Source organism: Nuphar pumila, chromosome 16 (assembly GCF_984573655.1).
Source record: "Nuphar pumila chromosome 16, dmNupPumi1.hap1.1, whole genome shotgun sequence".
Classification (NCBI taxonomy): Eukaryota; Viridiplantae; Streptophyta; class Magnoliopsida; order Nymphaeales; family Nymphaeaceae; genus Nuphar; species Nuphar pumila.
In genome coordinates, this window is record NC_143264.1 from 67,065,343 (window position 1) to 67,083,733 (window position 18,391).

At 35.4% G+C, this 18,391-nt stretch overlaps 1 protein-coding gene across 10 annotated transcripts in view; it reads left to right on the plus strand.

Moving 5' to 3' along the window:
• Nucleotides 1–18,391, plus strand: part of LOC149813401 (golgi-to-ER traffic-like protein) — a 132,835-nt gene that overhangs the window by 83,275 nt on the left and 31,169 nt on the right. For all 10 annotated transcript variants that reach the window (XM_089992121.1, XM_089992120.1, XM_089992122.1 and 7 more), the window contains one exon: nt 13,912–14,002. In XM_089992121.1, the coding sequence (XP_089848247.1) occupies nt 13,912–14,002 (91 nt within the window). The remainder of the gene's footprint in view (nt 1–13,911; nt 14,003–18,391) is intronic.

Sequence of the window (18,391 nt, forward strand, 5' to 3'; positions counted from 1 at the left end):
TAAACAATGATCTATCTATCAATTAGACGTCAAAAATGCCTTTTTAAATGAGGATCTTTGTGAAGAAGTCTATTTGTAACGACCCCAATGTTAAGGCATATGTAATAATACATCTATATATATATATAAATATAGAAGTATTTCACCATAATACCCGATAGGGGTATTATGGTCTTTTCACAAGTACCCAATAAGGGTACTTGTTTTATTTCTTTTATTTTTCTGTTTTTTATTTTTTGTTTTTTTATTTTCTAAAATGTTTATTGGGATACCAAAGGGGCCACACAATGGAGTCGTTGGGGCCCCCAACGGTCACAATTGTGACTGTTGGGGGCTCCCAACGACTCTATTGGGAGCCTCCTTTGGTCTCCCTTTGCTTATAAATAGGGGGAACCCCCTTTATCTTGTATTGCTTTTTTGAGAGCTCCTCTCCAATAAAAGGGATATTCTTTTTATGTGTGTAGCCTTGTTATAAGGCCCTTCGTATATCCCTTGGTGGATTTCCTCTCTTATGCTTGTTTCGTTTGTCCGTGTTGGACATAGTGAATGCATTGACATTCTTGGATTCTTCTGCATACTTCATTACACCCAACTCCTACCTTTGAAAAATGTGGAAATATTATTTTTTTTCTAAGAGTTGCGGAAAACTTCCCAGAGACCCGGGGTCCTTACAGTTCCAATTTCAATTGGATAACCACACACCACAAATAAACTTTCATTTATCATCCATGACCAACCAACTAAATTCTTTTATTAATGAATCAATAAGAGTCTCATACTCAATGTCAAAAGTGAAATAACAACTGCAGAAAATAAGAAGAACTAAAAGAAACAAAAGTAGAGCTACTTTGTCCGTAAATGAAGCATTCTGAAGCAAAAGTGACCATCGTATCTCCTCAGAAGCGTGTCGATTTCACTGATCATCTGTGTTTAGGAAAAACCAATAAAAGTAGAGGGTCAGAAATCCGAAGAATTCTGCGTACAGATTTTCCTAATGAATCAAATAAGAAAAAGAACATAAATAAGATCCATGTAATATTTTCGAGGAATACTGTTATAAGCAATTCATAAGACAATGAACCATCCATGCAAAAATAAACTAAACATTAAGCACGAGGGAACACAAAATAAGTAACATTGATCATAATTTAATCAATAAGGCAATTAATTGCAAAAGATATCAACATCATGCAATGATCAATATATAATAACCAAGGGAATAGATAAACATGCATGATATAATGCATAGCAAGAATATGCATAACTTATGTGCGATGCATGAACCCCGTTTATTATCTTTCATTTAAGCTCCCCTCTTTTAAAATGCATGTCCTATTAAATGCACACAACTTTAAGTTTTTCTTTTTAAATTACCATTGCCCGCGGATACACCAAACGGGTACAGTCCCCGAGGTCAAGTAGGGATTCCCGGAGTAACTTAGCACACAATTTGTATTTTATTACCAGGTTCCAAACTTAGCCCTCGACCGATATCAGGAAACAGCACCATCCATCAGAACATTGGAAAACAACATCCAATGTTGGGGACACCAGGGAAAACCACATCCACTGGCGCCACTTTTTTGGTATACCAAAACAACAACAACAACTGTGTCAAAACACACCACCCCCAGGAAAAGTGACGGATTCTCCCTAAAACCGTGGCCAGGAGAAGAACCTCAATATCGGGTTCAGGGGCAACAACAACGCACACGGAGTTTTTGTATCCTCACGGTTTCCCCCAAACCGCAACCTCCAAGATTCCCTACACTAAAGAAGGGACATCAAGGAAACATAGATTATAATGTTATTCATTTTCTTTTATCTCGTTATTAATTCATCTCTTTTCATTTGTAAATCAGCATGCAGAATGAATAACATAAACTTGCAAATCAGCATACAAAGATAAGTTCGCAAATCAGCATGCGCAGCTCTGCACGGTCTACTACCCGTGGCAACAATAAAACAACACAATTAAAACCATAATATAAATGTGATTTTTGCGATACATTTTAAACAATTAAAGAAGGAGCAACACAAAGCTCAAGGCCCATCAGGCCCACGATGATTCCTTTCGATCATCGATGCACCATATGCAAAAACCATGAATAGCATACCACAATGCATCACTTTTGAATGTTTCACAATGTACATTTATGCATGCCAATTAAAATGCGCACAAAACAGTGATAAGCATATGCATGCATATGAATTCGCAATCTCATATCCATTGCATGTTTCCCTCGGATTCACATATTCATGTCAAATGCATGATTTCCTTTAGTATTTGTATGCACGATTTCCTTGCAATACACACGTACAACAGCTATGTGCACACTCTTACAACCACTCGCATGTAGACATACTTCAATTCCATGTAGACTCATGCATGAGAAAACAGCCAAGTGTTACCATTTGTAACGCAGCATAAGCTATCCTATGTATCTTGATCACAATGTAAATGGGCATTAACAAAATACATAAACATAAATCAAGATAGATTTGGTTTCCTAAGATTGTTTTTTATTATGATAAAAATGCACAACACTTGCCCCAAATAGATAGCATTAGAAGTGGATCACAATTTACAGATAGATCTAGATTTATGCCGTGTGTGTTAAAATTTTGAAATAACCATATATTGCCTGGTGGCATAAATTGTCTCCACTAATGGAGACAATCTAAAGAATAATCAGTTCATTTCCAGATTTCAGGCTACTGCTCAACAAAGTCTAAACCATCTTTTCAAAATAGAATGCTATAAGGATATTCTTGGTACTGCTATGAGAGTCCACACAGCTGGTTCAAGTTCCGTTCATTTCAAAACCTACATGTTGATCTATGGCTTGTTTCAAAGATGTATTGGCATGATGGTTAAAATGCTGCTCGTGAAGAACAAAATAGAAAACTCCTCAAGCACCAAAACATTTTCCAAGAATTTTGAAGGTTGACAATAATATGAATATTAGGCACATGGTCTAAGTAGCATTGGTGAACACTGGGCGACCTGGACCAAGACCATGTTGGCTTACCAAACAGAAGCTTCTGGCACTGGTTACTGGACAAAAAAAAAAGGTTGTGTAGGATAGTCACGCAAGACACGAGTCAACAAATCACCAATCATACACCACAATCTTAGTAAACCGTGTACAATCTTTCTAGGACACTGAACTTGGAAACAGATTGTCTGCAAACATGGTATGACACAGATAACAAGGCCCAGTCGAAATACATCAAACTAAAGGACATCTTTTGTGATGTCGACATGATTTGTTCTCAACTAAACCAACTGCCCAGCGCATGCACATTTATCTGAGATCTTCTAGCCGATGTAGATATCCCAACAAAAGTAAGCTAAGACCAAAAACAGAAAGCACATAAACATAATGTATTTCAAATGCTCAAAAAAATATCGCCCATATGTCAAGATAGATAATTCTCATGCAGCTAAATTTTATACTAAGTGGACGGAGAGCCTCATTCATTTTTGAAAATTTTATGCATCAACTAAAATAGGTACGCCAACTTTTCCCATATAATACAACAAGTAGTCAACTGCTTTGCAATAATGTTAACTAGATATTATCCCACATTAAGATTTGAAGAGTCATATTTACAAAAATGATTTATATGCAGATAGAGGAAGGAATTCCTCTCAAGGATATGCATATTAGGACAGTTATATATATTATGTACATACAAATACACAACCCAAGGATTGATACTTATCAAGAAAGCATATATAAAAAAAATGAGTACATTAGAAGAAATATAACTTAATGACGTTCAAACAACACACCCTCAAGAGTCTTGATTTAACCAGATCCAGTTGTATCTACACTTAAGGCAGACTTACCAACCCACTACACAAATCCCCTTAGGGTTTTTTTTTACGTTCTTAACTCCATTCGATCCACCGAAAGCCCAAAAGAGAAAAAAGGAAATTCAAGGTGGGGTTTCCCCTCAAAATATTGTATGGAATCCGGTCCATATTCCATTTCTCACTCGATTTCAAGAGAGAGAGCCCGTACTGTTGCCTGGCGTTAGATGGATGCTGCAACCGCTTGCAGTAGGTCCTGCCGAAACTGATAGCTCATTGGGAAGGACGTGGGCACGATCAAGCACTCTTACCTTCCAATCGCCGGAGATGAGACTAGCGGCACCTCCTTGCCGACGAGAGAGAGAGAGAGAGAGACGAGGGAAGAGAGAAAGAGAGAGACGAGGGAAGAGGGTGAGGCCCCCTCTCCATTTCCCCTTTTATCGCCGAAACCCCCCTCTCTCTTGCCGAGAGGCGCGGGGTTCGGTTACTCCATCTGTAACCGCTCCTCCCTCCTCCCTTTTGACACAACAGGAATCGTGCCCTGGACACGATTCTTGCTTTTCCCCTCTTTTTAAAGGCCGCAACCCGATATCGGGTTTTAAAAACCCTACCAGGTTACGGATCCGGGTCGGGTCCGACCCGGGTCTGAGAGTTCCTCTTTTTATATATATATTTTTTCGTTACTTACCTGCTACGGGGGACGCGACTCGGGTCCGAACCCGGGACCCGGTGCAAATTCGATGGTTATTAGGGTTCACAAATTTGGACCCGCTACCCATTGCGAAGTGGATCCATAGGCTGGGTCCAAATGGATCCAACTGTGGATCCCTTACATATTTTTATTAATCTTTTTATTAATTTATTATATTATATATATATATATATTTCAAATATGATATTATTCACATATGGATCCTGGATCCGAAAGGTGGATCCCAGGCCCATAACACATAAATTATGCAAATTTACGCATAAAAATTTGTGGTTATTACACTATATGGATCTTTCGTCGGGTCTTGAGATTAGAAAAAAAATTTAAACTTAATAAAGCTTTTTATGGTCTTAAACAAGCTTCAATAGCTTGATATGATTGCTTTAGTAAAGTTGTTCTTAATTGTGATTTTACTTTTTGTTATACTGATACTGCTCTTTTTGTTAAGAATGCAGGTGATCACATAATTATTTTACTGTTATATATTGATGATATAATCATCACTGAGAATGATAAAATGGGCATTGAGTTTATTAAAAATATTCTTAAAAACAATTTTGATATGTCTGACCTTGGATTTCTAAGGTATTTTTTAGGGATTAATGTTGCATGTTTTTCTCGAGAATATGTTCTGTCTCAAATAAAGCTTGCATAAAATATTATTGCTAAGTTTGGCTTAACTGACGAAAAGAGAATGAAGACTCCATAAGTAATCAATGCTAAGATGAGAACCAATGATAGACCCCCATTTAGAAGATCCTACTCTTTATCGTCAATTAATTGGATCTCTAACATATTTGTATATTACCAGGACATACATTGTTCATGTTGTAGACAATGGAAGTCAGTTTTAGAATGCTCTTACTACTATTCACATGGCAGCGGTCATGCAAATTATCAGATATCCGAAGGAAACTATAACAAAAGGGTTATTCTTATCTTCTTCTTTATCTCAAAATTTATTTGCTTATTATACTTACTCTGATTGGGGGTGAAAACCTCAATGATCATATTTCTACCATAGGTTATTTTGTTTTTCTTGAAGAATCGTTAATATCTTGGAGATATAAGAAGCAACAGAAGGTTTCCTTATCTTCCACAGAAGCCGAGTATAGGCCAATGGCCACCACTACAACTGAACTTGTTTGGTTATGAAGTTTGCTCAAAGATATGGGAGTTATTATCTCTATTCCTTCGAAGCTATGCTGCGATAACAAAAGTTTTATCTACATTGCTAGCAATCATACATTTCATGAACAGACAAAGCACATTGAGATGGACTGTCATTATGTTCAAGATGAGTTTTTACGGGGCACTATTGAACTTCCATACAACACTTCAGAGTACCAGCTTGCAGATTTCTTTATGAAAGCTTTACCATCCCTTAGGTTCTCCTTTCTTCTAAGCAAACTTTTGGTGATCTCACTGTCACTTTTAGGGGGGTGTTAAAATATATGTATACCATATATATATATATATATATATATATATATATATATATATATATATATATATATATATATATATATTATTTCTCTTTTATCTTTTGTAATGCCCATTAGGTCAATTTAATCTTTTTCTTTAATGTAAAATAACATTGTCCATTAGGATTGTTTTTTAGTTTCTTTTTATTTTTCTTATTTTTGTTTTTATTATTTAGTTAATCAATGTAAAGGGGCCCACATTTGAGCCGTTGGGATACTATGATCGTTGGGGGGCTCCCAATACCAGAGTTACCGGAAGCACCTAGCTAAAAGGGGAAGCGCGCTTCCCCGAAGCGCGCTTCGGAAGCGCGAAACGTTGCGCTTCCGAAGCGTGGGGGGAAGCATCCCCCTTTTTTGGGAAGCGCGCTTCCCTTTAATGGGGGACGCGCTTCCCTTTAATGGGAAGCGCGCTTCCCATCACGCTTCCCCCTCGCTTCCCCTGTTTTTTTCAATTTTTTTGTATTTTTTATTTTTATTTTTTTCGCTTCCCCCTCGCTTCCGAGACGCTTCCTAGGTCGCTTCCGAGACGCTTCCTAGGTCGCTTCCGAGACGCTTCCCGAATCGCTCCTAAGTGGTCCCACGCTTCCCCGCTTCCTAAAATTTTGAAAGTGCCTCGCTTCCCGCTCCCGCTTCCCGTATCGCTTCCCGCTCCCGCTTCCTCAACTGGCAACCATGCCCAATACTCTATAGCTGCCTCCTCTCTAGGATCCCATTCTTTGTATAAAAAGGGGTGAAGACCCCCTTCTTTCTCAATGCTTTTTCAAGCATTTCTTAATACATTGGTACTTATATTTTTAGTTCTCTCTTCTCACTTTATTTGTGTTTGGTGTTTGCCCCTTTGTGGCTCATTGTATTTGGTTCATTAGTGGCATCTTGCTTATGCATTTGTGCCCTCCTATAGTCACTTTGTGACATTGTTTTTGACACTTGTATTTCATTACAGAAGCTACACTTGAAAGGTTAGCTTCATTAACTTCTACCAAGAAGGCACAATAGGAAGGACAAAGCCTCGTGTGTATATAAAGCATTTTGCTCCCATTCTAAGGGAGGATAGGATTGATATGCCCAAGTTTTAGTGAAAAAAGCTTAATGTTTGACTGATGTTTCTCTTATAAAAGATTTCAATTGCAACATATCAATCCTATCCTCCCCAAGAATGGGAGCAGAATGCTTTATATACACACATCCTCAGTGGCTAGTTGGGTTGTGACATGAGGCATTATCTAGTATGCTTCAATAAGATATGATGGAATAACTTATGCCTGTTTGATTCATTTTTGTTTGTTGTTTCTAACAATAAATAGTAATGACATTTATAAATAAAACAAAAAATTACGTATAAACGGTTTTGACCTGTTTGAGTGCATTTGTATTTATCAGTGTTGTCGCGTCCACACACTTAATTGGCTCCCTCCCTATTTGAATGGTCATTGGGGGTGGGATGTAGAATTGTATGTGTTCTCAACATTATAGTCTTGCTCTTCAACCGAACACCTTCTATATCTAGGATGACATTGTAACTATCCCAAACTGACCCTCGAAAAATGCAGATTTTTTTTTTATATTTGCGAAAAACATACCAAGGACCCGGGGCACATTACATATTTAATATTCACAACCCATCAACCATTTTACACATAGAATAATTTTAAACCATAAATTGAAATTGCATTTACTCAATCAAATAATTTTAATTTAAATCCACATAGTTTTCAAATCAAAACAAAATCTCCAGTGTACATCAGAACCCGAGCCACTAGATCATAACCCTCGTGCCCTCCCGCTAGCCAGTCCCACCATCACAGTGCCTCAGTACCTGAAAAATATTTTTTTTAAAATCGGGTAAGAACCGAAGTTCTCGTACGAGACCCTCTCAAATTCCAACAGTAAGGAAATAACATAAAGTAAATCAAGTACAAGTTTAAGACGACTCACAGATAACACTTCAGAACAAACTTACCATCCAAGATAAACCTTTAAAGATGCATGAATTGATACAACATGCATGAATATCTTTTAAGTTTATTAATCGATATTTTCTTTTGCATGCATGTCCCTACTTAATGCACACTAATATTTAATGTCCACTTTTTTAACAACCCACGACTACTCAAAACAAAAAAAAAAATCGAGGTTGAAGGCAGTTCTCAGTAGTAGCTTATCACATAATTTGTATTTTATTTACTAGGTTCTACACTTGTTCAACAACCGATATCAGGAATCATCATGATCAATCGAAACATTAGAAATCATCACTTAATGTCGGGATGATAAGGAAATCAACATCCATTGCCGCCACTTTCTTAGTATATCAATAATTACAACTGAATTAACAATGCCACCCTCAGGCAAAGTGGCTGAAAGTTTCTTATAACCGTGGTCGGGAACATGAACCATACATCGGGTTCTTGGGGACAACAAACGCACACGGTGTTTAGTATTCTCACGGTCCCCCGTGACCGTCATCCAAGTTCTCACCCTTCTAGAGTGATACCAAGGAAGAAAATTATTACACTGTTTGGTCTCTTTTATCATTTTTAATCAATTCAAGGTTCTTTACATAAGAACAGTTATGCAAATCATCATGCAATAACAATTTCGGGCTCTTGCCTTATCACATCAACAATGTAATTATTTCAAAACCAAAATTTTCAACAAATTTTTACAATGCAAATTACAATTTAACATTTAATAAGCAACACATGCTCATGGCCTCAAAAGGCCCATCAGTGGTTCCTACATTTCCACAATATGATACATTGCAAAAATCTCAATAAACATGAAGCGTAGATAGATATTAAAATTTTCATGTTCACGATACAACTCATGGTACAATCACAAAAATTTGTTGAATGCATATTGAACAATGTATATGAGTCTTACCGTACTGTCTGAGAAGTCAAATTAGTTAAAAATTCACAGATTGAATAATTGTTCATGATATATTTTTGTTGCGAACTCTATCAAGATCGCAGATATGTGTATATATATATTTATGTTGTAAGTGCTGTCAAGATTATAGACGACTATATATATATATATATATTGCAAACACTGTAAATATCGAGACAACTATATATAGATGCTGTGAACATTATTAAAATTGCATACAACTATATATGCATATGTGCAGAGATCATTATCAAAATTGCAGATAGCCGTATATATATGTATATGATGTGAACATTATAAAAATCGCAGACATATATATATATATATATATATATATATATATATATATATATATATATATGTTGCGAACTCTAACCAGGTTACAGACATATATGCCTATGTATGTATTGCGAAACATAACCAAGATCACAGACATATATACGTTCCTGTTGTAAACAAAAATTAAGACTTACAGACATATATATATATATATATATTGTGCTGCGATTACTAATAAGATCGCAGATAGACATACATATGTATGCTGCATCCACTATCAAGATTGTAGACTGTTATATATATAGTAAGGCTACGAACACATTCCAGATTGCAGACTGATATACATATATATCAGGGCTGCGAATATAGTCAAGATCGTTGGTATATATATATATATATATATATATATATATATATATATATATATATAGTCTATGAACACGGTTCAACTCGCAGACTGATATACATATATATCAGGGCTGCAAACACAATAAAGATTGCAAGCTGATTATATATTTTGTTTACGAACACAGTCCAACGCGCAGACTGATATACATGTTTTTACACTGCGAAAGTAACCCAAGTCGCAGACTAATATACACGTACAACAGTGCTGCGAACATAGTCAAACATGAAGACTAATATACATGTTCTTATGCTGTGAAAGTAACCCAAGTCACAGGCTCATATACATGTACATCAGTGTTGTAGACTGATATATATATATATATATATTACAACTTGTAGCTGTGAACACCAACGAAATCGCAGACTGATATATCAGCTGCGAGCTACGAACATCAGCGAAATTGCGGACTGATGTATCAGCTGCAGGCTGCGAACATCAGCGAAATCGTAGATTGATATATCAGCTGCAAATACAGTCGTGGTTGCAAGTTGACACACACACACACACACACACACACACACACACATATATATATATATATATATATATATATATATATATATATATATATATATATATATATATATATATAGATACATACTGTGAATCTTTATTCAAAAATGCAAATAATACAGACTTATAAATGCAAAAAATCGCAGGCATGATCAAGAACGCAGAAAATACAAATTTTACACATGCAGAAAATCACAAGCATGTTCAAGAATGCAGAATATCAGATTTATGCATAAAGAACACAAAAAATACAAATTTTATACATGCAGAAAATCACAGGCATGTTTAAGAACGCAGAATATCAGATTTATGTATCAAGAATGTAGAAAATACAGATTTTATATATGCAGAAAATCGTAGGCATGTTCAAGAATGCAGAATATCAGATTTATCTATCAAGAATGCAGAATATACGGATTTAATACATGCAGAAAATTGCAGATTCGATTTTTCCTTAAACCTATGCAATTTAGCCCATGCTATATCCTCGTTCTATCAGAAAAGAGAAGTACCTTTTTTTCTTGTAGATCTACGAAAATAGGAGAAGAAGGAGGTGGTGTTGGAGAGAAAGCTATGCTTTCTCCTTTTTTTCTTCTCTTTTTCTTCCTCTCTCTCTCTCTTTCTCTAGGGCACATGATTTTTTTTCTTTTTTTTCCTATGGCAATGATTTTGAGTGAGAGAGGGGGGTCACACCCCCTACTTATAATCATACTGGAACTCCCCATAGGGGAGGGACGTCCCCTAGTATTTTAAAATTAGAAGAGTTCTATTTAAATAGGAACTCTTCTAATTTCTCATCTTTATATATATATATATATATATATATATATATTAAAAATATATATTTTTTAATATATATATATATTTTAAATAATATAGTTTACCCTAACATACTTGGATTATGGATCTTGGCAATGGGTCCAAGATCCATATCACTAATGGGTTATGGATCTTGGCAATGGATCCATATCACTAATGGATCATGGATCTTGGCAATGGATTCAAGATCCATATCAAGATCCACTAATGCCAGTATATTATATCGATTTCCATATAAAAATTACATTCTTTTAATAAAATTTACATTTATTTAATTTTTCAATTTAAGGAAAATTTGCAAGATATTACAGCCATCATCCTCTCCACATCAACTTGGCATTCATCGATCTCACTCCAACCTCATCAAGAACAACATCCTTGCAACCTCATGTTTCCTCCCTACCACTATGGCTATGCTTGACAGCGTTGGCATACCCACTGCAACAACCTCCCCTCCAAGCATGCTGCCCTCTTCTCCATGCCAAATTCCTTAGCTTCAGCTTTGCCTTCCAAACCCTTTTGTCTCTTTTCTTCCAACACCATCCTATGCCATTGAGCCTTTGCCCTTCTCAAGATGCTATGCCAATGTCCTCACCCTCGATGAATTTCTCCACTCCCAATCTCAACCTTAAGGAAGAAGAGGTGAAGAAGGGAGAAATGGGTTGAATGAGAGTAAACAAAATTAAGAAAATAAATATTCCACTTCCTCACATATATAAGGAATACGCACAAAGATCAATTGATGTATACTGTACCATCTACAACTACTTTGGGACCTATCAAGATCATTGTTTATTTCAATGCTGATTCGGCCAAAGATCCAGTGACTTAGAGAACCATCTTAAGGTATTGTTTTTTATCTAAGCTCACATCTGGTCTCGAACTCTCATGGCGTAGCAAGAAACAGTGTCACAGTGACAAGGTTTAGTACTGTGACTGAATATAGATATATGGCCTCAGCAACTGCAGAAGCTTTCTGGTTGAGACACCTTATGGCACCAGGTTAGCCCTTCACTTGTTCCATTTCATAATACGACAGTAAGAGCACTGTTGTGATATCCATCAATCCAATTCAACGTAATAACACAGCACATAGAGCTGGATAAACATTTCATCCAAGAGAAAGTTGAAGATTAAGAGTTAGAGATGAGCTTTATATTTGAGGAGCATCAGGTGGCTAATATATTGACTAACGCTTTATCCACCTAGTGGAATTGGCAATTGAAGACCTAGTTGTCCGTGGTTCTTTCCCATGCACAGCTTGAGGGTGGCTGTTAGACCAGTCATTATTTATGTTTTGATGTCATTTTCTATACTTTGGTCTAGCATTACTTACATTCATGTCTCATTAAACACATTTCTGTAATTATTGTTCATATCAGGGGTATTCTGGTATTTTGACCAGAACCCGATTATAAACAAGACCTGATGAATGAAGGTCGTCCAGTCCAAACTGATACTGCTATGCCAGGTATAATCCTTCTCCTTTATACTCTTCCTTTTTCAATCTAGAAGGCAAGATTGAAAAAGATAGGTAAAGATTCATAATCTTTGGAAAAGTAAGTTGATGCACATGTAGGTTACTGATGAAGCTTCTGAGTCTTTTCTTGTTAAAACATTCAGTTTGGCTCCATACATATTGGAAGCTAACAATGACTGAAATCATGCTTCAGAAGCAGGGCTCATTTCTGCAACGAATGAGAATTGATTAGGAATTATGGTTTTTGAGACGTAGAAATCCCTAATTCCGAGTACAAGGATCATGATTTCCATGTAGTTGGGAGTTGTGAACTTGTGATTCATGGCATACAGGGATTCAATTCCTATGTAGATGGGAATTGCAACTTATAAAAAGTGAAATCCTAATTTTCTACTTAAGGTTGTCCCTGGTATCATATTACCACAAGTATGGAACTATGAATCTCTAACTTTACAAGGTCTTTTTTTTGGTTGTTCAGAGAAGTCATAGAGTAGCTGATTTGTGTTATTGAACGTACTAGAAATAGAGTTTTAAAGAATCAATAAAATATCGGACTTGCTAGAAATTCCTTGAGTTTGTTATACATTTTATATGTATCAATTGATCCACAAATGCTTCTGATTATTTTGATGCTTGGTGTTCAAAATAAACTGATTATTCATAAATTTCATTTTTATTTCAAATGCTGCCTACATGATTATTGTTTCCAAGTGTTTTTTTGCATATATATTCTCCTGTTATTCTTTTAAAGTTAAAGAGACCTAGATCTTTTAATAGGTTAATATATTGACCATGATCACACTTTTTTAAAAGCTTCTTCTTGAATCCATCAGCTTCTCAGAATTTTAGACACAAATATTATATCTTTTCCCAAATGATTCCACATGTTGTTTTCCAAATAATCTTCCATACTGCTTTCCTTCTGCTGCTTGCTTCTCGAATCCTCTTAAAATTTCTAAACGTCACTTCTAATTTCTGTAATGCTTTCAACTTTGGCAGCTAGGTGAATCATTGCTACATAGTCCAGGCAAAGGCTTCACAATCTTTATACTTTGTATCTTAGTACCAGTATTACTGCTTATAGAAGTGAGGAATACTAGTATCTGTGGGACATGAAAATCTTGTTCAGTTTAACAAAAGAGTAGTCCTAAATATTGGGAACTGCTGTCTGATTCATGTTTCTAGGATGACCTTTCTGCCATTATTGCATTATCATGTCCTTGGTCTGATTTTCGTGTTGAATTTTTTCCTTTTGTGCACCTTTGATTCACGCTTAATTTGTGTGCAAGTCTTGCATGGTGAATTGCTGTACTTTTTCTAGGTAGAACTAAAAGTCCTCCAGTTGTATTGCAACTGTCTGATAAATGAACAGTCTTCTTTTTTGTTTCTGGCATTTGGGGAAAATCTCTTGTGCATATTTTCATGAAGAGCATCCTAAACTAGAGATGTTTCTAGCCCAATTGGCAGTAGTTTTTTATTTGTAACATTTCTATTATGGCATAGGTGGTCTGCAGAATTCAGTGGTCCTAGGAGAGGCTCTCCAGATCTGCATGATATGTTGGCCGAGTACATGTATTCTCAATCTCCTGAGTTGGTAGGTTTAGAAACACTTATACCTACTTTAGAAGTGCTACATTGCCATTTTTCTTGTTTTCTTTATTTTTAATCAACTGCTTATCATCCAATTTTGTAATTCAGCCAATCTACTGACATTATTCTTTCACACTGTATTTTTATCAAATAACATATATTTTTACTCTAGAAATTCCTGTGTTTTGAAATTCAGTTATTTAACTCTATCAGTTTTTGCTACAATATATATATATATATATATATATATATATATATATATATATATATATTCTATGGTCTGCTATATCCAAGCAATATGGTTCCAACCATAGACACAAATGTTGTTCTTGGCAATTTCTTGGGAGATTTTGAAATATTTTGTTTTTATTGGAAAATATGTGTCTCAAAAAATAAAATTAATTAATATATAATAGAAAGAAAATATGAAAATAGGTTATAAAATCTGTCCTTAATGTAAAACATAGAAATAACATTAAGAAAAAGGAAAACGTAAGTGTTTTGAACAGATGAGTAACTGAGTATACAAATTAATCCCATATCAAAGAGGAGGGGGAATGAGGGCCCCCTCCCTCCTATTTAATAGGGCAGGGAAACAAGCCGAGCCGCTCATGGTTCGGCTCGATTTGGCTTGCCATGAACTCATTTGTGTTCAATTTATGTAGCTGGCAAGCCGAGCCATAACCAACTCGTTAACCAAAAATGAGCCGAGCATGAACAAAGGGTGCTCAGCTCGGTTTGGCTCGTGCAAGGTCGTAATAATATAAGATATAAATTTTAGGTGCAATATTTGTCATGAAAAGAATTTTGTACAGCTGGTTAGTGTAACGAAGTATGCGAAAAAAATAAAGAATGCTAAGAGCATTCACAATGTCCAACAATGGACAAATATAAAAGAGACAATAGCCAAGTCCACTATGGGACAATACATAGACAAGCCTTGAGAAAGGCACAAACTAAAATATAAAATCTCTTTATTGAGAGAAAGAGCACTCAAGCTTGAAAGATACAAAGGGGTTCACCCCTATTTATACAAAAGGAATTGCCTCAAAAGAGGAGCCAAAAGGAGGGCTCCCATAGTGTCGTTGGGAGCCCCTAATGGTCACATTTGTGACCGTTGGGGGCCCCAACGACTCTATGGTGGGGCCCCTTTATGGCATGTGTTGAATAAAAAATAAAAAATTAAAAATAAAGAAAAACCTAATCTAATAATATAGTTGTTTATTAAAACAACTATGTGAAAAGACATAAATACCCCTATCAAGTATTATACATATGTATATATATATATATATATTTATAAATATATATACATATGTATGAATATATATTTTAACACCCCCCCTCAAACTTTACGGGGAAATGATCAAAAGTTTGCCAAGAACATCCTTCAACCTTAATTTTGCATTAATTACCTCTGGAGTCTCTACCTTTTTATTATCTGAAATATCAGATTTAGTACATATATTTGCAGCAAGCTTCATCTGTGACAAAATATATCCTCGAGGACAATATGCAACTTCAATGCTAAGAAAATATCTAAGGAAGCCTAAATCAGACATGTCAAAGTTATTTTTTAACATATTTTTAACATCAATAATACTATTTTGATAATTTTCTGTGATAATCATGTCATCAACATAAAGTAATAAGATAACAATAATAGTACCAACACTTTTAACAAAGAGAGCAATGTCAGTATAACAGGAATGAAATCCCAATTTAATCATGATATCACTATATCGATCATACCAAGCCTTGGGGGCTTGTTTAAGACCATATAAAGCTTTTAAAAGTTCTAAGAGTTTGACCTTGTCCAATATTAACTCCAGGTGGTGGATCTATATACACTTCTTCATTTAGATTCTCATTTAGAAATGCATTTTTCACATCGAGATGATATATATGCCATTTTTTGGTTGATGCGACAACTATTAAAGTTCTGACACTAGTCATTCGGGCTACATGGGCGAATGTTTCCTCATAGTTAATTCCATATTCTTGTAAATATCCCTTAGCTACTAATCTGACTTTATATATTTCTAAGGATCCATTGCTTTTGGTTTTAACCTTAAAGACCCATCGGCATCCAATAAGTTTTTTATGTGGAGGGAGTTTGATTATTTTCCAAGTATTAGCCTTTTTTAACGCATCTAATTCTATTTTCATTGCTTTAACCCAATGTGGTAGAGTTTTGCCTTGATTATAATGAGCGGGTTCATAATATGAATGTAAAGTTATTAAACATGCCCGATAATTGGGTACTAGGGATTCATAGGTTACAAACCGATTAGGTGGTATTGATTCTCTAGAAGATCGCCTAACGTGGGTGTTTTCTAAAGATTTGGTAATTTGAGAGAATTTCTCTAAAGCACTAATAGGTCTTTCTTGATTTCTTCGGGTGTAAACATTAATATTTTCATTACTAATATCACCATTTTGTGGTGATATATCAATATTGGATACATTACAAGTATCCTCTATACTTTCGAGATGATTCATAGAATCATCACATATATCCTTCATAAGATCTTGCAAAAACATATAGTCGATTTTATTTTCTTTATCGAGTTTTTCAAATCCATTCTCATCTTCTAAGATGGTCATGTGTTTTAAAGTTTGTTATTTTTAAAATCAAAATACCTATAGCCTTTTTTATTTTCCCCATAACCTAGAAAAACACATTCAATTGCTTTTGGTGACAACTTATCTCTCTTGTGCAAGAGAACAAAGCATTTACAACAATAAATGCAAAGGCGATTGAAGTCGGGTGAAAATTTGAAGAGTTTTTCATAAGGAGATGCATTCTATTGATTAAGTACGTTGAGGTTAAGACGACTTCGGCCCAAAAAAATTTTGAAACATTTTTAGAGATAAACAATGTTCTAGCGGTTTCGATAATATGCCTATGTTTTCTTTTCGCTAGTCCATTTTTGTTGTGGAGTTCTAAGACACGATTTTTTATGTCAAATTTCATTTTGTTTTAAATAATTTTGAAATTCGGCAGACAAATATTCTCCACCCGAATCGGATCTAAGAATGGATATATTACTTTGAAATTGATTTTGTATTTTCATATGAAACTCTTTAAAGAAAGAAAACACTTTCGATTTATGACTAAGAAAATAGATCCAAACATATCTAGTGAAGTCATCGATGAAAGTGACATAGTAAGAGTAACCACCTTTAGACATAATCAGAGATGGACTCCAAACACCCGAGTGCACCAATTCAAAAGGTCTTGTAGAAAGAAAAGTTCTAGTTGGAAATGGAAGACTTCATTTTCCAAAAAATGCAATCTTTGTAATTAATGTTTTTTCCTTACAAAATTTGTTTCCAAATGGAAAAAGATACATTTTTGAATAACTTGGATGTTCAAGTCTTCTATGCCAAGTTTCAATGCTTTTATCTTGGATATAAGTACAAAAAGAGTTTGTAGGAAGGTTTAGATGATCCATATAGTAGAGATCCCCCTTTTTATGGTCTTGCCCAATCCGCTTTCCGGACTGGAGATCTTGTACAAAGCAACCATTAGATGAGAAAGATATTTCATATCCATGGTCGGCAATTTGGGAAATCGAAAAAAGATTCAAATTTAGTTTTGGAACAACTCTTACTTTAGGAACAAAAAGGTTTTGAGAATTTTTAGAGTTAAGTGTTTCAATACTTGTGATTTTTAAAAAGGTCCCATCGGCCGTAGAAACACATGAACCTTTTGAATTGGTGCATATATCAGTTAAAGCATTTTCATGAGGGGTCATATGAAAGGATGCTCCGGAGCCTAAGATCCAAGAATACGTACCGAGTTATGATGTAGACGCAATGGCCGCACCCGATGTGGAGGAAGTAGCTTTAAGAATTTGTTGAAGAGTCATAGATATTTGACCAAGAGTTTCCTTGAGGTCACCGTTCTTGCCTTCATCTTCTTTGGTGGTGGATTTTTCAAGAGAGTCCACCTTAGGCTTGAATGTTCCATTGAGCTTTGGGCAAGCGGGCTTAATGTGACCTGACTCATAGCAATGATGACATACAATCATCTTTCTTCCTCCACTATAGTTTTCTTGTTTTTCAAAGTGGGGTGGTTTATAGGTTTTGACATTATTGCCTAGCTTGGATACGACAAGCACTTCATCAATGTTCTTACTCATGCCAAGCCTAGTTTCCTCTTGAGTGATTTCGGCAATAGTGTCCTCTATTGGAGGAAAAATAGATTTATGGAGAAGTGATGACCTCACTTGCTCAAATTTGGGACGTAAACCAAAAAAAATTTGGAACAATCGATCTTGTTTCATTTTTTTTGTCTTAATTCAACATCCTCCATAGCTACCCATTTTGGCTCTAAAAGAGCCAACTCATCCCATAGAGGGTTTAATGCACTATAATAATCTTGAAT